The following is a 23,249-nucleotide window of genomic DNA, read 5'->3' as shown; positions in this document are numbered from 1 at the left end:
TTATATTTATTGTTGACGATGAGGTATTGTGTGATCAACCGCCTGCTGTGGTTGTGCTGCGTCTCGTCCAAAAAAATTGTGCCGTGCGTTTACGCATATTCCGTTTGAGGAGGGATGTTGTCGCCGCGGCGGGTCTGTCTGTGCGGCCAGTCAGAGTAGCTACCATCAGTAGCCTAGCAGGCTAACAGCTGTATCTGGAGGAGAGAATTATGCTGGCAGCTGAGGGAGACCTCACTATGACGAGGAAATATGGGTCAGGAACCTCTGTATCGAGTCCCTGATGCAGCAAGGAACGTTTCTCAGAGGTTGGAAGGGCAGTTGTCTCGAACACCAAACAGTATACCATTCATCAGTTTGGATCGCTGAACCGTCTCGGTATCATAATTCTGGAACGAAAGGGAAAACCACGCGTTCTCGCGCTGTATTCTACGAAGGAACACTTAAATGCACACTGTATTAAGCCTCCCATCCCGTTTTTTCTCCTCCAGTCAGTAAAATGGAATGACCAATGTACCGAATTTAGCCTGCAGGCTGCCAGTTGGGAAACTAATATAGAGCTGTAGTTGTCTCCTTCTACAACCTAGGTGTGAAAATGGCACCCACCTCATTTTCAGTTTGCGTGCATTTGGCAACATAGCGAAAGCCCTGAGGCACACGGGACGGGAGACAAATCCTTTCTGGATTCCACAATCCGCTTGGACATCAATGTGGGTTGTGCATTTTGGAAAGATCTCAACAGATAACAGAACCTACATACGGTGTCCTAAATTGACTATACTCTGTCCTACAGTACCAGTCAGAAGTTCGGACACACCTACTCATTCGGGGCATTTCTTTAGTTTGACTATTTTCCACATTGCAGAATAATAGTGTAGACATCAAAACCATGAAAAAGCACATGTACTCGTGTAGCAACCCCAAAATGCATTGCACATAGTAGTTTATTGAAAGTGTTCACCATTTGCCTTGATGACAGCACACTGCATTCTCTCAACCTGCTTCAGGAGGGACTCACCTGGAATGCATTTCAATTAACAGGTGCGCCTTAACATATCATTTGTGGAATTTCTTAATGTGTTAGCGTGGGAATACAGAGGGTGACAAGGTAGGGTTGGTATACAGAAGACCATCATTGTCTCTACTGTAGGAGTCCATATTATGGCAAGAAAAACTCAAATAGGAAAAGTGAAATGACAGTCCATCATTACTTTAACACATGAAGGTCAGTCAATATGGAACATTTTGAGAACTTAGTTTCTTCATGTGTAGTCGCAAAAATCATAGAGTGCTACGATAAAACTGTGTCTCATGAGGACCATCACAGGAAGGGAAGGCAAGATCAGAACAGCTACCAGCCTCAGAAATTAACTATAACTCATATTGCAGCCAAAATAAATGCTTCACAGAGTTTAAGTAACAGACATATCTCAACATAAACTGTTCAGAGGAGACTGTGTGAATCAGGACTTTATGGCCAAAGGAAATAAGAAATATAGACTTGGACCAAAAAACACAAGAAATTGACATTAGACCAGTGGAAATTTGTCCTTTGGTCTGATGAGTCCAAATTAGAGATTTCTGGTTCTAACCGCTGAGGTTTTGTGAGAAGCAGAATGGGTGAACTGACGATCAGTGCAAATGTGGTTCCAATGGTGAAGAATGAAGGCGGGGGGGGGGGGGGGGGGGGGGGTGATGGTGCTTTGCTGGTGACAGTGTGATCCATCTAGAATTCAAGGCACACTCAACCAGCATGGCTACCACATCATTATGCCGCAATACATCTGGTTGAAACTTAGTGGGACTATCATTTGTTTTTCAACTGGACAATGCCCCAAACACACCTCCTGGTTGTGTTAGGGCTATTCAGCTAAGAGTGATGGAGTACTGCATCAGATGACCGGGTCTCCACAATCACTCAACATCAACCTAATTGAGATGGTTTAGAATGAGTTGGACCGCAGCGTGAAGGAAAAGCAGCAAACACAAACTCAGCATATGTAGGGTCTTCAAGACTTTTGGAAAAGCAGTCCAGATGACTACCTCATGAAGCTGGTAGAGAGAATGCCAAGTGTGCTAACATGAAGGCAAAGGGGAGCTACTTTGAAAAATCAAAAACATAAATGTAAATTTGTTTAACACTTTTTAGGTTACTACATGATGTGTTTTTTCACCAGTTATATCTTCACTATTCTTCTACAATGTAAAGATAAAAACATACCCTTGAATGGGTAGTTGTGTCCAAAGGTGATTGGACTGTAAGTGTATTATATGCTGTGTCTTAAGTGGACACCTACATCCTGGTCTACAAAATACACTAGTCCACTTTTCCCCAGCACCCTGTGGTAAAGAGATTAATTTAAGAATGCAGACACAGTCTGGTGGTCTGTGGGTTTTCTTTTAACTAGTCTTAGATCTCATGCAAAGAAGTCAACAGGTACGCATCTCCTGTGGAGCCCCGAAGGACAAAATGCACGCACGCACGCACACACACACACACACACACAACACCCCAATATCCAAATCTCAGACACAAATAAATAAAGAGCACAGCAGCCAACACAACATGTACATACCTTAAATATTTATATATATATTTATATACTGTATACTGATCATTTGGTTTGTACATAATACATTGGTACAAAAAACCTACAACATGTTCCATCATCCAGACTTACAGGCTGGTGCAGGACTGTCAGAGCGTGCATCCCAAACTGCATCATATTTATACTAGAGTGCTCCTGACCAGGGTCCAAAGGCTCTGGTACACAGCAGTGCACTATGAAGGGAAAAGGGTGCCATTGGAGACTGAAGCGAGATACATTCATGTGAGAGAAATGAACAGCTCGAATAACAAGAATAAAACAGGTAGCCTAATCAAAATCTCAACAACAGAATGTCTTTCATTCTCAGACACAAGCGTAAGTCCTATTGATTACATTTCAATTTCATCCAAATTAATGATTCATACAATGTTAATAATAATGACCTCATAATGTTGCTCAAGGTTCAACTTCTGGAAGTAGCAACATCACAGACAACAATCATCAGACCACTAGAGAATGGGACGGATGCAGGTGGCAAGGTATCATTGGAAAAACCATTGCAACCTCTCAATTGGTTACATCTCCCAGGTCTGTGTAACTTCACAGAGCATGTCAGGCTGCTTTACAACCAATGCGTCCCAAATGGCACCCTATACACTTCATAGCACACTACTTCTCTATGGGCCCAGGTCTAAAGATAGTGCACTATTGAAGGATTAGGATGCCCTTTGGAAGTCCTATCAGTGATGCTGGAAACAATATTGAAAACAAAAGGAATGAAGGTAGCCAGGAAACAATTAGAAACTTCTTTCCCTTTCTTGTAAACAAATACATTCCAACTATGTTGAAGTAATAAGACTTTTTTCTAAGACTTTCAAAAGACTGTTGTCAGTATATCAGTAAATCAAAGACAACATGGACACCTGGGAGTCACCTTGTTTTTATCTGCTATTTAGATATCATTCTTATTACATAGTAATGGTAACTATATTTTTAAGACCAGAAGAGATTGAATTACCATTACAGCCCCTCATCTCTGTGCAGAACCACCGTTGATCTCTGACCTCTTTGGTGCTTTAACTGCACATGACTGGCTAGCTAGGGAACCAATCAGGCATATAAAAGTGCTTTGACTTCCTCATCTTAGTGTGCAAATGTTTTTATATCTCTCGTCTCTGTGTGGAAATGGAGATAAACACTAATTCAATTCATGTTTTTTTATAATAGCGTGAGAGAAGATGAATTAAAAGCTGTGTTGAGATAACATCATCCCCGCAGTGTTCTATGATCCTCACAGACACACCTGGAGAGGAGAGAATCCATACTGTCAGAACAGAAATACCTCAGAAAAACACCAGATAGAGAATGAACTGACTGTGACATGTATGGTGTTCTCCTTCCAAGGTTCTCTGAACTAGAATGACAACATATATTAGAACTAGAATTACTATTAGAACCAGAATGACAACATATATTAGAACCAGAATGACAACAAATATTAGCATGTGATTTTAGCTTCATCTCTTCCTCTCTTAGGATATTTAAATTATACCCAAGATTTCCAGCAAATTTTAAACAATGTAAAGCTGGAGGAGATGCAAGAGGAGCAGATAGGAGGCAAGGAGCAGAGGGGAGATGAGGAGTAGATAAGAGATCAGGAGAGAAGCATTTGGAAGGCAAAAATGCAAAAAAGAAAAATACAGTAGCGTTCATTGATGACAATAAATAATGACAGCAGCACTGAGGAAAACGTACAAAGACTGAAAACAAAATAACACAAACACACAACCAAGAAACAGTAAAGGAACAAGGCAGAAACAATTAAGTTGGGTTAGACACACCCCTCAGACCCAGACACACCCCTCAGACCCAGACACACCAAAGATTGATCCCAAGAACCAGGAGCTCCACTGAACAGGACCTCCCTAAGAACCAGGAGCCATGCAAAACAGGACCTCCCTAAGAACCAGGAGCCATGCAAAACAGGACCTCCCTAAGAACCAGGAGCCCTGCAAAACAGGACCTCCCTAAGAACCAGGAGCCCCGCTGAACAGGACCTATCTAAGAACCAGGAGCCATGCAAAACAGGACCTCCCTAAGAACCAGGAGCCATGCAAAACAGGACCTCCCTAAGAACCAGGAGCCATGCAGAACAGGATCTCCCTAAGAACCAGGAGCCCTGCAGAACAGGATCTCCCTAAGAACCAGGAGCCCTGCTGAACAGGACCTCCCCAAGATCCAGGAGCCCGGCAGAACAGGACTTCCCCAAAATCCAGGAGCCCTGGAGAACAGGACCTCCAGCCAACCTGATGGCAGACATGTCTGTCCCTGTGACTGTCCATTCAGCAGGACCTGCTAATGGTCTCTATGGAAACCCTTCAGATGACACGTGGTCTCCAAGGAAACAGAGTGCTAGCTACGGAAAATACGGGGCGGCACGTCAACCCTCTGCTCTGAATTGGTCAGAAACTAGCAGAGTCTGGGTCCAAAACCCTCTGGTCTGACTCTGGATTGGTCAGACGTGACATAGCAGCTTACCAGGACAGTTTTAACTATCAGCAAAACATATCAGAGGAAGTAACATAAAACACCACGACAACAATACAATCAAAAAGCAAAACAGACCATCCTATAGTCACAGCACAGGACATGGTCCCAACACAGGAACATGTTTTAAATACAGTAACCTCAGCCACTTTCATCTCAGGATATCTAGACCTATATACACAGATTATAATATCTATAATTAATATTTATTAGAGCTTCATGTTTACAATTGCTTTGCTACAGTCTGCTTGCACAGAAATGGCTGTAGATAGTGGGAGGTGTGTCTTTAGGGTCTTAAGGAATAGTGGTCAAGCTTAAGGGTTTGATTGGTCATCTGCAGCATGCGGACATGTCCATCTCCTCATGAAGAGGTTAAGGCTGGTGTAGTGAGAACATCAGTGTACTGTGGTTCTGACCCTCAACATGCCTGGCGGTCACCCTAAGAGCAGAGGACCTATGGGTACTGTAATTATGTTTGTCATGCAGTCTCTCAGGGTAGACCAGGGCCAATGTGTAAGAAAACTTTGGGTATTGTAGTTCTTCTGTTCCTCAGGGCGGTCGGGCCGTGCGTCAGAGGACTTTGGGGGTTGTAGTTCTTCTGTTCCTCAGGGCGGTCGGGCCGTGCGTCAGAGGACTTTGGGGGTTGTACTTCTTCTGTTCCTCAGGGCGGTCGGCCGTGCGTCAGAGGACTTTGGGGGTTGTAGTTCTTCTGTTCCTCAGGGCGGTTGGGCCGTGCGTCAGAGGACTTTGGGGGTTGTAGTTCTTCTGTTACTCAGGGTGGTCAGGCCGTGCGTCAGAAGACTTTGGGGGTTGTAGTTCTTCTGTTACTCAGGGTGGTCAGGCCGTGCGTCAGAAGAGCAGAGGACTCTGGGTACAGTGGTCCTTCATGGCCCTGTCAGTCAGCCTGCAGCATAGCTGGACAGGAAGCTGTAGAACATGGGGAGTTTCATCCTCTGCTGGTCCCTCCTGCACCAGGCCATGACCGTTCCCTCGCTGTTGGCTGTGTACAGGTGGTGTCCATCACTCGAGTATGTCAGGCTGATGATGGGCTTGTTCGACTTGGGGAAGGTGATCTCTCTCACTGGTTTCAGGTCCCAGGTACTCCACAGCCTGAATGTTTGAAAAAACGGGAAAGCAAAAGGAACTTATTTTAAATCAGGAAGCCACTCAGGGACACTAAAACGCTAGAGTTGTAATTAGGTTTTATGAGTGACTCTTTCCATCAAATGCTTGACCTGATGGCCACATACTTCCCGAATGCTCTGTACACAAATTAAAACAAATGAATATAAAAATACAAGAGAAGGAACCAGGCAAGCCTAGTCCAGCCGCCCGCCATTAGCAGGGTTGAATGTTGTTGCTCAAGCGGGATTCGATATGCGGTTTACTATGTGACAGACTGTCTTTAACCACTATTCTGTTTTAAGGGCGGGTGTGGGTGCACGTGACACGTATGTAGAGATGTGGTGACTGTTCACTTGCACTGTCAAACCAATTAGTCCAAACTCCATGGTCCCTACATTAGTTAACATCCAAACCAACAACAGGAATAACAGGATCGCTATACTACACTCAACACATTAAATTAGAAGGATTACTGTAGATGGCTAGCTAATAGCTATACAGTACCTATAATGAAAACAATGATACTAATGCCTAATTTGTTTGGTCTGTGGCAGGGATCAAACCCCGGTCACCAATATGAAACTCTGTGTCTCTAACCACTACGCTATGTTGGGGATGGCTAGCAAATAGCCAGAAAACAAATAGACAGTTGAATAGTTAACCACTACGCTATGTTGGGGATGGCTAGCAAATAGCCAGAAAACAAATAGACAGTTGAATAGTTAACCACTACGCCATTTGAACTACGCTACGTAACTTGAAAATGAACGCCGGTGCAGTTTGTCCATCGCAATATAATGCCAAGTTCTAGTCTGTCCTGAACAAAACCCAATGTCTGGTTTGTTTGGGCCGTGGTGAGGCAGGCAGGCAGTCAGTCAGGCAGGCAGTCAGTCAGGCAGGCAGTCAGTCAGTAAGAGACATTCACTCTTCTTTGCCATCTTCTCTGACACAGTCCGACAAAAACATGAAAACATACGACCAGTAAAAGGAAGTGAAGGTGCGGTGAGTCACCTGACCACTCCGTTCTCCAGGCCCCCGGCGATTACGTTGACAGAGACGCCCTCCGGCTGATTGGAGAACGCCACTGAGCAGATGATCTCACGGCAGTGGACATGGCCAATCAGATCACCGTTCACCGTCCACAACCGCAGGTCGCTACCACCGCCAACTGGATACAGACACACACCTGCGTAAGAGACCATAAACACGGAAACACACCCACCCACCCACAACCCCCTAGAGGACTTTAGCCTCACCAGAGTCACAGACTGTAGCAATGTCCCCTGTGGTCTCGCTAGCGGACACAGCCGTCACTGGGTTCTTGTGTCCTGCCAGACTCTGGACGTAACACAACCTGATAGGACACACAACACCAGGACGTCAGCTGTGGGGAGGACATTCAGACAACCTGGACCAAGTCAAAGTGCATTTATGACAGAACTGCCATTAAGATCTCAATCATAAACAACTACAGACATGTAATGCAACAACGCTGTAATGCTTCAAACAGCAGAATAAAAAAACTTTTTAGCAGCTACTTAATTAGCTGGGAAAGCAGAACCAGATCAGGTGAACAGAGGGTGGACTCACCTGTTCAGGTCCCAGAGGATACATGTTCCATCCTTGGAAACAGAGATGAGGATGCTGTAGGGTTTACACACTTGGAGACTGGTGACCTCAGAGCTGTGTCCATACAGGTGTACCTGAGACTCCACCTCTATGTCTGTAGGCTGTAGGACATCAAATGTAGGGTCCACATCAACTAGTGCTGGAGGCAACAGGCCCGACAATGCTGTAGCAATTACGTAATATATCCACAGCACCCACTGTAATATATCCACAGCACCCACTGTAATATATCCACAGCACCCACTGTAATATACTGTAATATATCCACAGCACCCACTGGAATATATCCACAGCACCCACTGGAATATATCCACAGCACCCACTGGAATATATCCACAGCACCCACTGGAATATATCCACAGCACCCACTGGAATATATCCACAGCACCCACTGGAATATATCCACAGCACCCACTGGAATATATCCACAGCACCCACTGGAATATATCCACAGCACCCACTGTAATATATCCACAGCACCCACTGTAATATATCCACAGCACCCACTGTAATATATCCACAGCACCCACTGTAATATACTTTAATATATTCGCAGCACCCACTGGAATATATCCACAGCACCCACTGTAATATACTGTAATGTATCCACAGCACCCACGGTAATATGTCCACAGCACCCACTGTAATATATCCACAGCACCCACTGTAATATATCCACAACACCCACCGTAATATACCATAATATAAAAGTCTTTGCATAATATAGCTGATGCGCAGGAGGTGCTACTTCTGACAGACTACTGGAGGGAGAGTAACCCATCAACTCCAATAAATGTCAACGTCACATTCAGAAACCAACAGAAATCCACTATTCTTCCTTATTATTGAAATTGACAATAAAGAACACACAAGTGCGTCAGCAATTTGAGTTTGGATGCTGCCATTAAACATGGTGCAGACCAGTGGACTGGCGGTCAGGAGCACCGGGGCATTTCCCAGTGGCCTGAGGGTCAATTTGGCCTGCCGTGAATAGTCAACTTAACCAGCGGCAGCGATAATACAGCAAGCAGGAATGAGCTGAGGGAGAATCCACCTATCAGACGCGACTTTCACTCTTCAACTGCAATGACATCAGGTCTCTCCGCGACGCACATAGCAACCGCCTACCTGCTTCTCTAACGATAGCATTTTAGACAAGTTGCACGGCGAAAAGGACGTCCAGAAAAGGAAAGGTTGAGCAGAGAGGAAGAAAATAAAAGAGACAGGCCCTTGCCACAGACAGAGCTAAATGTGGTAAAATAAGCGTCATGTTTGCCAGTAATGCCCCGATCACACCTACAGAGTCAAAGCCCTGTGATACACCTACAGAGTCAAAGCCCTGTGATACACCTACAGAGTCAAAGCCCTGTGATACACCTACAGAGTCAAAGCCATGTGATACACCTACAGAGTCAATGCCCTGTGATACACCTACAGAGTCAATGCCCTGTGATACACCTACAGAGTCAAAGCCCTGTGATACACCTACAGAGTCAAAGCCCTATGATACACCGGAAATTAATCAATTTCTAAAGGAACGCTGCGGTTGGCCTACAGCATTGCAGTGCAGAAGCAGAACATTTGGTCTCGTGCATGCATTGGATTTATCTAATGTTTGCATCAAATTGTATACGTGGAAGCATGGCAGAATATGTAGCAAACAGTGAATGTCGAACTTTTCTTGGACTTAGTGTTTTTTTTTAATAAAAATGTTAACATATATATTGTTTATATATAATTAAACTATTATTACAATTATAGTCAAGATAGTATTGACGGGATTATTCAACAATGAGACCAATGGCTGATATCGCAAAAACCTGAAATTCAAAACTGATTCAAGACCTTGGGCTTTTAGGAGGAATTTCGTAGCTACTTTCATCTGGACCAAGGCCAATTCAAACAACTGTTGGTGGTAGGACTACGGATTACCAAGCGATTCCATTTGTCAAACTGAAGCCCATTATCTCCAGTAAGAACAATGTAACGGATGTGTAGTGTTTAATACCGTAACGGATAGAAATGAGGAACTCAATAATTTAAAGTAAAGGGCTTGTAATAAAGCCCATGTTACGTAACCTGCTTTCACTATTGCATAGATTTTTCATGCTAAAGAGATGATTGGGCCATTCTGAAGTCTAAAAAACTTATGGGTAGGTTAGCAAATTGTTAGCTGGCGAATAATTGGTAGCCTACTTGAGACACAAAGAAAATTATTCTCCATTTTCAAAAAAGCAGCATGCAACATCTTCGGAGAATCAATGCATTCTGGGTAATTGCGTAGCTGCACAAAATGTTCTGCAAGTGTTCCGCTTTAACGCTGCAGGTGTGAACGAGGCATAAGGGACCATATCAGTCAAAAAGACTAGCAAAAAAAAACACAGACACACAGTGTGGATAACTTCTTTCCCAGGTGAACATAGAGGCCAAATTTCTAACGGGTTTGGTACTGGTTACATGAACAAATAGGGTTAGCCAACAAAATGACAGTCTGGTGGTTTGCGTGAACAGGGTGGCCTGGGATGGAGTCAAATTCCCAGCCTGAGTTGTTGTTGATGCCTTAATACATTCCGCACCTGGTGCAGACAGTACAAAGGCATTTAATTTACCTCTATGGACAGTACTGAGCTGGAATAGTCGTTCATGGATTGGCTCCTATGAGCAGTAGCTCAGCTTGTATTGAATTGTTCATTGATTTATTCTCATGTACAGTAGCTCAGCTGGTATAGAGCTGTTCATTGATTGACTCCTATATACAGTAACTCTGCTGGTATCGAGTGGTTCATTGATTGACTCCTATGCAGAGTAGCTCAGCCGGTATAGAGTGGTTCATTGATTGACTCCTATATACAGTAACTCTGCTGGTATCGAGTGGTTCATTGATTGACTCCTATGCAGAGTAGCTCAGCCGGTATAGAGTGGTTCATTGATTGACTCCTATATACAGTAACTCTGCTGGTATCGAGTGGTTCATTGATTGACTCCTATGCAGAGTAGCTCAGCCGGTATAGAGTGGTTCATTGATTGACTCCTATATACAGTAACTCTGCTGGTATCGAGTGGTTCATTGATTGACTCCTATGCAGAGTAGCTCAGCCGGTATAGAGTGGTTCATTGATTGACTCCTATATACAGTAACTCTGCTGGTATCGAGTGGTTCATTGATTGACTCCTATGCAGAGTAGCTCAGCTGGTATAGAGTGGTTCATTGATTGACTCCTATGTATTGACTCCTGTTTTCCAGAGAGAGAGAAAGAGCGACAGAGGGAGAGAGAGCTAAACCTGGGGTCAAACCCACGGGTCTCCCAAATCTCTCCTCTGGAAATATCTAATTTTTCATTTAATCCTGAATTGTCACAGCCGATTCTATTAGTCAACTAATCGACAAGTACTTGAGGAATGGAATCAGCTGCAACCAGGGTTTAAACAAAAATGTGTCTGGGCTTTGGAAAACCCTGCTCCAGTCTGTGATTATGACTGAAATGTAGTCCAGACTCTGATACTCCACTCACCACTGGGTGCCATGGAAATGGGTTTCTAGGGCAACAGGATATGACTAACTAGGGACAGAAAGGCCCAGAGCAGGGTGATGCTAAGCGCTGGCGATTGAGAGAAAGAGAAGAATGGAGCGAGAGCATGGGGGGGGGGGTTAGTGGTGTGGATGTAGAGGTCTATGGTAGGTGGGTGGTGTGGATGTAGAGGTCTATGGTAGGTGGGCGGTGTGGATGTAGAGGTCTATGGTAGGTGGGCGGTGTGGATGTAGAGGTCTATGGTAGGTGGGAGGTGTGGATGTAGAGGTCTATGGTAGGTGGGCGGTGTGGATGTAGAGGTCTATGGTAGGTGGGCGGTGTGGATGTAGAGGTCTATGGTAGGTGGGTGGTGTAGATGTAGAGGTATATCATAGGTGGGTGGTGTGGATGTAGAGGTCTATGGTAGGTGGGCGGTGTGGATGTGGAGGTCTATGGTAGGTGGGTGGTGTGAATGTCTATGGTAGGTGGGTGGTGTGGATGTAGAGGTCTATGGTAGGTGGGCGGTGTGGATGTGGAGGTCTATGGTAGGTGGGTGGTGTGGATGTGGAGGTCTATGGTAGGTGGGTGGTGTGGATGTGGAGGTCTATGGTAGGTGGGTGGTGTGGATGTGGAGGTCTATGGTAGGTGGGTGGTGTGGATGTGGAGGTCTATGGTAGCTGGGTGGTGTGGATGTGGAGGTCTATGGTAGCTGGGTGGTGTGGAGGTCTATGGTAGGTGGGTGGTGTGGATGTGGATGTCTATCATAGGTGGGTGGTGTGGATGTAGAGGTCTATGGTAGGTGGGTGGTGTGGATGTGGAGGTCTATGGTAGGTGGGTGGTGTGGATGTGGAGGTCTATGGTAGGTGGGTGGTGTGGATGTGGAGGTCTATGGTAGCTGGGTGGTGTGGATGTGGTGGTCTATGGTAGGTGGGTGGTGTGGAGGTCTATGGTAGGTGGGTGGTGTGGATGTGGAGGTCTATGGTAGGTGGGTGGTGTGGAGGTCTATGGTAGGTGGGTGGTGTGGAGGTCTATGGTAGGTGGGTGGTGTGGATGTGGAGGTCTATGGTAGGTGGGTGGTGTGGATGTAGAGGTCTATGGTAGGTGGGTGGTGTGGATGTGGAGGTCTATCATAGGTGGGTGGTGTGGATGTAGAGGTCTATGGTAGGTGGGTGGTGTGGATGTGGAGGTCTATCATAGGTGGGTGGTGTGGATGTAGAGGTCTATGGTAGGTGGGTGGTGTGGAGGTCTATGGTAGGTGGGTGGTGTGGAGGTCTATGGTAGGTGGGTGGTGTGGATGTAGAGGTCTATGGTAGGTGGGTGGTGTGGATGTAGAGGTCTATGGTAGGTGGGTGGTGTGGATGTGGAGGTCTATGGTAGGTGGGTGGTGTGGATGTAGAGGTCTATGGTAGGTGGGTGGTGTGGATGTGGAGGTCTATGGTAGGTGGGTGGTGTGGATGTGGAGGTCTATCATAGGTGGGTGGTGTGGATGTGGAGGTCTATCATAGGTGGGTGGTGTGGATGTGGAGGTCTATGGTAGGTGGGTGGTGTGGAGGTCTATGGTAGGTGGGTGGTGTGGAGGTCTATGGTAGGTGGGTGGTGTGGATGTAGAGGTCTATGGTAGGTGGGTGGTGTGGATGTGGAGGTCTATGGTAGGTGGGTGGTGTGGATGTAGAGGTCTATGGTAGGTGGGTGGTGTGGATGTGGATGTCTATGGTAGGTGGGTGGTGTGGATGTCTATCATAGGTGGGTGGTGTGGATGTCTATGGTAGGTGGGTGGTGTGGATGTGGAGGTCTATGGTAGGTGGGTGGTGTGGATGTGGAGGTCTATCATAGGTGGGTGGTGTGGATGTCTATGGTAGGTGGGTGGTGTGGAGGTCTATGGTAGGTGGGTGGTGTGGATGTGGAGGTCTATGGTAGGTGGGTGGTGTGGATGTGGAGGTCTATCATAGGTGGGTGGTGTGGATGTCTATGGTAGGTGGGTGGTGTGGATGTCTATGGTAGGTGGGTGGTGTGGATGTGGAGGTCTATCATAGGTGGGTGGTGTGGATGTCTATGGTAGGTGGGTGGTGTTGACAGAATGGAAAGAGGTGAGTGGGAGGGTGGTGGAAGTTTGGTGTTGCCATGGAGACCCACTGTGATTTACTGTACTCGCAATGCTGCTGGTGAAGTGAGACATCAGAAGAGGAAAGAGAGCATGAGCAGACAAGAAAAGAAAAGGGATAGAGACACACATATTGGGAGAAAGGATTAGAGTGAAAAGAAAGAAAAATGAGAGGGGGTTGATCAACTTACTGTGGTGCTGGAGAAGCGGTTGGTGTAGGCTGTGATGACACCACAACTACTGCCTGTAAACAGCTGACATCCATCAGATACCCAAGCACACGCTGTCACCTACAGAGAGAATACAACCATTAGACACGCTGTCACCTACAGAGAGAATACAACCATTAGACACGCTGTCACCTACAGAGAGAATACAACCATTAGACACGCTGTCACCTACAGAGAGAGTACAACCATCAGCAATGTTTCAAAATACACGTTATTACCAGCCAAATCAGCCTACTTGGCATTTCCCTGTCCAGTCTGACCATCTTCAGGCTAAAATTGTAATCACTGTATTGGAACAGTCTGCAAACACATTAAAGTATAAACTGGCATTCAAGTTTATGACAAGGGTTAAAGATTTTGGTTAGGTTCAGGGTTTTGAGTTAGTGGTTAGGTTCAGGGTTTTGAGTTAGTGGTTAGGTTCAGGGTTTTTAGTTAGTGGTTAGGTTACCTGGTGTAGAGGAGAGCACTGAATGAAGTTGATGGGCGGTTCACTCTGTTTGCTCTTGAGTCGGAGCATGTTGTCAGCGTAGCCCCAACTCAAAATGGCCGACCACTGAATGTCAGTACTGTGCATACTCCTCACACCTAAAAACACACAGAGGGCAGTAGAAAATGTCCCAAGTGGCACCCTAATCCATATCAAACTGACGATTTCCCCACCTTATTCCCTATACAGTACACTGCCCTTGACCAGGGCGCATAAGGATTCAATTCTACAAATACAATGTACTGTAATGCAGTTAAGTAGCATATAATTACAATTTCTTCCATACAATGAAAAGCTTGTTGAAGCAAGCGCGCATACATTCTTTAGGAAATGTACACGTTCTGGACAAAATAATGGAAACACCACATGGAAAAGTCTTGTTACTTTTACGTAACTAAAACACAATTGAAAAAAATACAGCTGCAAAGGTTTGACAATACACACTCTGATATGTTTTCACAGCAACATGAGGCAAATAATGGAGTTCCGAAGTGGCCAAAGAGTTGGTGCCTGAACTGCATTGATCTGATCCGTGTGTGTGTGGGTAATGTAGTGGTGTCTGACCCGTGTGTGTGTGGGTAATGTAGTGGTGTCTGACCCGTGTGTGTGGGTAATGTAGTGGTGTCTGACCCGTGTGTGTGGGTAATGTAGTGGTGTCTGACCCGTGTGTGTGTGGGTAATGTAGTGGTGTCTGACCCGTGTGTGTGTGGGTAATGTAGTGGTGTCTGACCCGTGTGTGTGGGTAATGTAGTGGTGTCTGACCCGTGTTTGTGGGTAATGTAGTGGTGTCTGACCCGTGTGTGTGTGTGGGTAATGTAGTGGTGTCTGACCCGTGTGTGTGTGGGTAATGTAGTGGTGTCTGACCCGTGTGTGTGGGTAATGTAGTGGTGTCTGACCCGTGTGTGTGGGTAATGTAGTGGTGTCTGACCCGTGTGTGTGTGGGTAATGTAGTGGTGTCTGACCCGTGTGTGTGTGGGTAATGTAGTGGTGTCTGACCCGTGTGTGTGGGTAATGTAGTGGTGTCTGACCTTGCTCCTTGCTGTAGATCATCATCAAACAGTACTGTCCTGACAGTCCACAGATGGCTTTAGTGGGCAGAGCCAGCAGAGACCCAAATTTCTCCCCGTGAGGTTGACTGAAACACACCACTGGGTCAGGAGAGCTGGGTGACCCCACATACTCCCCCCACTTCAGACCCTTGATCCAGGGCAGAGGACTCTGGAGGGGGCAAGAAACAGATGATGTATAGAAGGGCACGGATGTATAGTAATACCACTGTAAATACAAATACAAGTATATATATAATACCACTAAATACAAATACAAGTATATATAACACCACTGCAAATACAAGTATATATATAATACCACTAAATACAAATACAAGTATATATAACACCACTGCAAATACAAATACAAATACAAGTATATATAATACCACTAAATACAAATACAAGTATATATAATACCACTAAATACAAATACAAATATATATAACACCACTGCAAATACAAATACAAGTATATATAATACCACTAAATACAAATACAAGTATATATAATACCACCGCAAATACAAGTATATATAATACCACTGCAAATACAAATATAAGTATATACACAATACAACCGGGCGGTGTTTGGGATCATTATCATGCTGAAAGACCCAGCCACGTTTCATCTTCAATGCCCTTGCTGATGGAAGGAGGTTTTCACTCAAAATCTCACGATACATGGCCCCATTCATTCTTTCCTCCATATTGGAGTTTGGAGTGTGACTGTTTGAGGTTGTGGACAGGTGTCTTTTATACTGATAACAAGTTCAAACAGGTGCCATTAATACAGGTAACGAGTGGAGGACAGAGGAGCCTCTTAAAGAAGAAGTTACAGGTCTGTGACAGCCAGAAATCTTGCTTGTTTGTAGGTGACAAAATATTTATTTTAGCGAGGAATTTACCAATAAATTCATAGAAAATCCTACAATGTGATTTTCTGGATTTCTTTTCCATATTTTGTCTCTCATAGTTGAAGGGTACCTATGATGAAAATGACAGGCCTCTGAGAACTTGCACAATTGGTGGCTGACTAAATACCTTTTAGCCCCATTATATAAGTATATATAATACCACTGTAAATACAACTACTGTATAAGTATATATAATACCACTGTCAGTAAAAATATCAGTATTTATAATACCACCATAAATACAAGTACATATAATACCACTGTAAATACAACTATAAATATATATAATACCACTGTCAATAAAACTAAAAGTATATATAATACTACTGTCAATAAAACTGTGAGTAGTAGTTCCACTGTCTACCACTGTACATACACCCATCAGCCATAACATTATGACCACCTGCCTAATATTGTGTAGGTCCCCCTTTTGCCCCCAAAACAGCCCTGACCCGTCGAGGCATGGACTCCACTAGACCTCTGAAGGTGTGCTGTGGTATCTGGCACCAAGACGTTAGCAGCAGATCCTTTAAGTCCTTTAAGTTGCAAGCTGGGGCGTCCATTGATCGGATATGTTCCATAATTTATTTTGAGCAGTGTATAATACCAATGTCAATACAATTATAGGTATATAACACCACTGTCAATACAACTCTACCTGATGTGCTCTTACTCTGCCTACAACAAACTAAAAGGGTGAGCTGGAGAAATGTTGTTGGGAGGCAGACATATAAATGGCAGCTGATTGGCTGGAACATTGACCCATACTAGAAGTCGACCAATAGTGGATTTTTAAAGGCTGATATAATAACGATAGTTTGGAGCAGGAAAAAACCGATAGCTGACCCCAACTCCGAGAAAGAAACTGATTAGAAACAGGTTAACTGTTGAACTGAACTAATCTGAATCTAAGTCAAAGTAAAAACCAAAAAAAAAACACAAATCTGGAACTGAACATCAAACTGACTGATTCCGCAAAATAAACAACGCTATGATCCAACAAATGTTTTTTATTTAAATTAGTGAACTCTGCACAGTCTTTGCGAACTGAGCATATAGGCTACCACTAGGACCTCCGCAATCATTACATAATTGCCTGATCCCAATAATTCGAGCCAGATGGCAATTGTTTTAGGCAACTATCTTTTTGCTCAATATTTGGATGAAGAAATCATGTTTCCAATTTGAATAAGGGATTTTTAAGCCAATGTTAGAAACGTCTCAACAAATACCATGTGAATGATGTCAGTTTGTCTGGGCCATGGTGCATTTACTGAAACTTGTTTGCTTCTAAATTCCAGTATATTTAACCTAAACAGAAAACACATTTAAGTCGCGTACCTGTCGCATCAACTCTGATCGACAAAAAAATCAAGCGTGTGTAAAATATGTTGACTAATATTGTAAGTAATTTGTCATTTCCAACCATATTTCGTAATTAGATAATGTGCATTAAAATGTATGGATATTAATATATGTTGTGCCATTGCATATTAAACGTGTATGCTGGAGTAGCTGCCAGAGTGTGCAGCTTTTGAATCTCATGCCATGCTTGGTCACGTGACCAAATACTCAGTAATGTCTTACACAAACAGCAGAGGCTTGCTGTTTTCTTGGCAACAGATCATATAGGTCACACAATATTAGGCCATTCAATATGCTATTAATCTATTTATTTGGCACATTTCCCACCCAACATTTTGTCCATTGATATTCTCATCTGCCGAACAACTACATGATACCGGTGAAAAGCCTGCGTTTTGCAGTGGTATTTTTAGCTATTTTTTCCCCATAAAGTCAGTTATTCTAGTTGAGAAGCCTGAAATAATGGAGGAAACAACTTGTCTGCATTCTCTCCAGAAAGGCGGCTTCCTTTGTACACGCTGGTAACAGAACATCCTGACGGGTGATTTGGTGGGTTTCATCGCTGGACAGAATTATGTTCTACAATGGGTGATGCTGTTCAGTGATTTATCACTGGCCAGGAAGGATTACTTCTGTTGCGCATCCCCTTACATTGTAATGCCACTCCTACAATCCATTAATGTTCGTGCAAATTCCCAGGGTCCCAAAGTGTGTGATTTAATTTCATGAATGGATAGTTACATGGCTAGAGGATTTGGAAGAGAGAACTCTACATTGGTGAGTAAAGTAAAAGTTGAATGGTTTCTTTTCCTCCGTGTCTGCCTGTCTTGAATAGTGAACAAGGAGGTGATAGTGTTGTCAGCCTTGCTGTACAATCAGCTGTTTCAACCTTTACCGCAGGACCACAAGATTTAGCCCAGGTTTTTTAGCCCTGTCGGCAGAATAATGCGTTGAAAGATTTTTCATGGAGTGGAGAATTGCTTTCTGAGAAAAATCTCTCTGATGTAGTCTACACTGAAAAATGTAATTAAAGTCTGTCACACATTTATGGCAGCCGTCTCCAGCGCACTCAGTGCCAGCGCTCGTGTCTCATAAAATCAAGGAAGAGCGCCATTCTATGGGGTCTTTAACAGTTGTTTAGATTACTATCAGGAGTTAATCACACGCAACAGTGGCCCCCAAATGATCAGACATGGCCACGGTTGTGCTGGGCTTTCACTTATGGCTAGCCACATTCTAACAGCCATGCTCGCTAGTAAAACACAGAGCTCAAGCTTTGGACAGAGCAGCAGTTATCTTCAGTCTAACGCGTTAATAATGTCAGACTAACCAACAACCTTATCATGCCTCAGACCTACCGGGTAGACTATTTCTTTGACTTGTTCCCGGTTGTCTCTAAAGGCCAGCTGCACCAGGAGGCCCATGGCTGCAGGTAGTTCTCCTTCCATGAGGAGCCGGGTCCCAGCTCGGCTGATGTGGGAGGCAGAGAACAGCTGCCTGGGCGTCTGGCCGTACGTCTTGATCATGGTCTCCAGGGCCCGTCTCTGCACTGGGTCTTCCACTGAAGACACGTCCATGCCGAAGTATGTCTGTAGACACAGGGGTTAACTAGAATAACGGACACACTAGTCAAAAACAGAAAACATCACGTAATGTTTCTCCTTCTCAAGTGTCTCATTAGAAGCCACAACATAAAACATTTCAGAAAGGTTTTCCAAAAGAAAAGAAAATGCAGCTTTTTATTAATTTGGGCAAATCTGATTTGTCTTCTTCCATTTGATAGAACCAGCAGGATATAAATGGCATATATGAACATATATGATTTTATTAGTGGTTTCATAAATTGGCATATATGAACATATATGGAACTACTACTCACAGCAGGGTGGAACACATTGATGGCATGTACAGCAGCTTTGCCCTTCTGCTTGATACCAAACACCAGGTCTATCCAGTGACAGAGGTTCTGGGAGATCTGGTCTGACTCCAGGGCCTGTCGGTGGATCAGGATAAAGAGGCGTGGGTCGTTCCGGGCCCAGGGAGGCAGGTTGACGTGGTTCACACGCTCACTGTTCTGACGCAAACCAAAGTCAAAACCTGCAGGGGACACCGACACACAGGTCAGGACTCCTCCAGACAGAGAGACACAGGAGGAGAACAAATCAGGACTCCTCAAGACAGCGAGACAGGAGAAAAACAGATCAGGACTCCCCCAGACAAAGAAATAGAGAACAAAGAAATATAAAAACTGATTTAAAAAAAAGAATTGGTCTTTGTGGACCAGGAACTCTACAACAAGGGGTGTGGTCTTTGTGGACCAGGAACTCTACAACAAGGGGTGTGGTCTTTGTGGACCAGGAACTCTACAACAAGGGGTGTGGTCTTTGTGGACCAGGAACTCTACAACAAGGGGTGTGGTCTTTGTGGACCAGGAACTCTACAACAAGGGGTGTGGTCTTTGTGGACCAGGAACTCTACAACAAGGGGTGTGGTCTTTGTGGACCAGGAACTCTACGACAAGTGGACACGAGAAAGCGAATTGCTGAACTCCCAGTGTACAAACTACAGGAGGTGGGCAAAGTGTGACAGATACTTCTCCCATTAACCAGCAAATGACTGTCATCACTGGGAAGATCTGAGGGGAAAAGTCGTAGATGGGGACACCAGGTTGGAGGGTTGCAGTAAGAGATCCTTTGCCATTAGGCTATTTCAACTTTACATTCAAGAAACATATCAAGACATAAAACTGCTACAGAACAACTATCTGCAGTGGCATCCCAGAGTGGGGTTGTGGGGCTCTGTAGTTTGGCAGCGTTACGTATGGTTTTGAGTGAGGACATACCGGGTCGGACCGGGCCGTGGCACGGCCAAATGCAAGGTCTGTTAAAAGAAACAGTAGCCTAGAGAATGTGGCCAAAAAAGTGGATAACATTCCAGAAGTTTTACAGAAGATCAATGACTCTTGGGAAGACCTTCTGTTAAAAGGATTGTTTCGTTTTAGTGAAATGCATTTTTCATTTAGTGCTGCAGAGCAATAGCCTATAACTTTAATTTTAAATATGCAGTGTTGTGTTGCTTTACATACATGCACATGGGGCTATTGTTCATCTTGTTTTCAAACTGTATGGATATGCTCACTGAAAGGGCTACGTTTTACAACCTATTAGTCCTAACATTTTTTGGCTGCTACAGGAACTCTACAGCAGGGGGTGTGGTCTCGGAGGTCTTTGCATGTCAGACACTTACCCTCCCTGTTGACGAGGAATTCAGGCAGGTAGAAGAACTCTGGGATGAGCTCCTTGACGTCAGTCATGCTCTCGAAGGAAGAAAGACGCCATGTTGTATTCATAGAGTGGAACGTCCGGTCTGGGATATCAAAGCTCTGGTCTAGAACACACACCCACAGACACACACACTTATACTGTGATCTGATGAAACAGGACAAACACAGTGGAGCTCATCTGGGATATCAAAGCTCTGGTCTAGAACACACACCCACAGACACACACACTTATACTGTGATCTGATGACACAGGACAAACACAGTGGAGCTCATCTGGGATATCAAAGCTCTGGTCTAGAACACACACCCACAGACACACACACTTATACTGTGATCTGATGACACAGGACAAACAGTGAAGCTCATCTGGGATATCAAAGCTCTGGTCTGGAACACACACACACTTATACTGTGATCTGATGACACAGGACAAACAGTGAAGCTCATCTGGGATATCAAAGCTCTGGTCTGGAACACACACCCACAGACACACACACTTATACTGTGATCTGATGACACAGGACAAACACAGTGGAGCTCATCTGGGATATCAAAGCTCTGGTCTGGAACACACACCCACAGACACACACACTTATACTGTGATCTGATGACACAGGACAAACAGTGGAGCTCATCTGGGATATCAAAGCTCTGGTCTAGAACACACACCCACAGACACACACACTTATACAGTGATCTGATGACACAGGACAAACACAGTGGAGCTCATCAAAGCTGCATCTTTGTCAATGACTAGAAATCCTTTCATGGTCTTATGAAGCACCGCTACTGGCATATAGCAACCATGTGAAGCTTCAGAGGACGAAAGAGCGGGAGGAGCAGAGAGAGAGGAACAGGAAGAAATGGATAGCACAGTGGGGATGAAGAGAAAGAAAGATGCGTTTAGGAAGAGTGGAAGAGAGAGAATGTGGCTAGTTAAAAAGGGCAAAGAACAGATGGAGAAGAAAGATTGAACAAAGAATCCTTTGATGCAGGCCAGCCATCGTAACATAAGTCTGATTAGGATGTTCTCTCCCTAAAACAGAAGTAATTTTACTAATAACATCCTAAACAGAGTCAGGTGAGGTTACAATATGTTTTGTTAATTGAGAAGGAATATACCATGTTACTTGTTTCTTTACACAGCGTACTCGTACATTTGTATGGTGTAGAGGGATGGGGGCTGGCAATATCAGCCGCTGGTAGATTTTGAATAGACCTGGTTCGTTTACTGGTGAACCTGAAGTTTAACTTGATGCCTTGCCTAGAAAACGCTTTTCAAGCTGTAAACTGTCAGGGCACTTAACATTCTTCAGAAACCCAGCTAATTTGAACAAATTAATCCTTAACAAATTACTCCCTTTCCAAAGATCAATTATGTCATTTTTAAAGCAGTACGGAATGTTAAATGCCTTACCGACCATATTTACTACATTTATTTTATAATGTACAAATACAAAGGGAATGTATGAAACTATATATAAAGATAATGATACAGGCGATTGTGGTATATGAATATCACTACTGACCAATAATAACTGTCTTATAGGTGCATCCCTATATATTACTATAATAACTGTCTTATAGGTGCATCCCTATATATTACTATAATAACTGTCTTATAGGTGCATCCCTATATATTACTATAATAACTGTCTTATAGGTGCATCCCTATATATTACTATAATAACTGTCTTATAGGTGCATCCCTATATATTACTATAATAACTGTCTTATAGGTGCATCCCTATATATTACTATAATAACTGTCTTACAGGTGCATCCCTATATATTACTATAATAACTGTCTTATAGGTGCATCCCTATATATTACTATAATAACTGTCTTATAGGTGCATCCCTATATATTACTATAATAACTGTCTTATAGGTGCATCCCTATATATTACCATGTCATTAATGATGTGTTTGTGTATGCATGTGGACTCACCCTGGTAGGCCAGGAACATCTTGGTGAATGGAGGCATGCGAACCAGGAAGTGTAGCACCGTGCCAGAATTGGAGTAGTGAGATCCATAGTGGTACGGCTGGACAGGAGGCATTGGGTCATCATCCCGCGCCCCCTTACGATACTCCTCCTCTAGATACTGAACAAATACACCATCAGAATTAACACTGGGCCCCTTACGATACTCCTCCTCTAGATACTGAACAAATACACCATCAGAATTAACACTGGCCCACTTTACGATACTCCTCCTCTAGATACTGAACAAATACACCATCAGAATTAACACTGGGCCCCTTATGATACTCCTCCTCTAGATACTGAACAAATACACCATCAGAATTAACACTGGCCCACTTTACGATACTCCTCCTCTAGATACTGAACAAATACACCATCAGAATTAACACTGGCCCACTTTACGATACTCCTCCTCTAGATACTGAACAAATACACCATCAGAATTAACACTGGCCCACTTTACGATACTCCT

General features: G+C 44.1%; 1 protein-coding gene across 1 annotated transcript in view; it reads right to left on the bottom strand.

Moving 5' to 3' along the window:
• Positions 1-2,566: 2,566 nt before the first annotated feature.
• The window catches only part of lyst (lysosomal trafficking regulator), a 101,419-nt gene continuing 80,736 nt past the window's right edge, over positions 2,567-23,249 (bottom strand). Inside the window, exons 48-58 of the mRNA XM_034292354.1 lie at positions 22,739-22,895; positions 20,751-20,891; positions 19,384-19,601; positions 18,863-19,093; positions 15,203-15,392; positions 14,136-14,272; positions 13,649-13,747; positions 7,809-7,948; positions 7,475-7,572; positions 7,230-7,386; positions 2,567-6,203 (exon numbers count right to left, since the gene is read on the bottom strand). Coding sequence (XP_034148245.1) covers positions 5,993-6,203; positions 7,230-7,386; positions 7,475-7,572; positions 7,809-7,948; positions 13,649-13,747; positions 14,136-14,272; positions 15,203-15,392; positions 18,863-19,093; positions 19,384-19,601; positions 20,751-20,891; positions 22,739-22,895 — 1,779 coding nt within the window. The 3' untranslated portion in view covers positions 2,567-5,992. The remainder of the gene's footprint in view (positions 6,204-7,229; positions 7,387-7,474; positions 7,573-7,808; positions 7,949-13,648; positions 13,748-14,135; positions 14,273-15,202; positions 15,393-18,862; positions 19,094-19,383; positions 19,602-20,750; positions 20,892-22,738; positions 22,896-23,249) is intronic.

Source organism: Esox lucius, chromosome 5 (assembly GCF_011004845.1).
Source record: "Esox lucius isolate fEsoLuc1 chromosome 5, fEsoLuc1.pri, whole genome shotgun sequence".
Classification (NCBI taxonomy): domain Eukaryota; kingdom Metazoa; phylum Chordata; class Actinopteri; order Esociformes; family Esocidae; genus Esox; species Esox lucius.
This window is presented reverse-complemented; position numbering and strand designations above follow the sequence as displayed.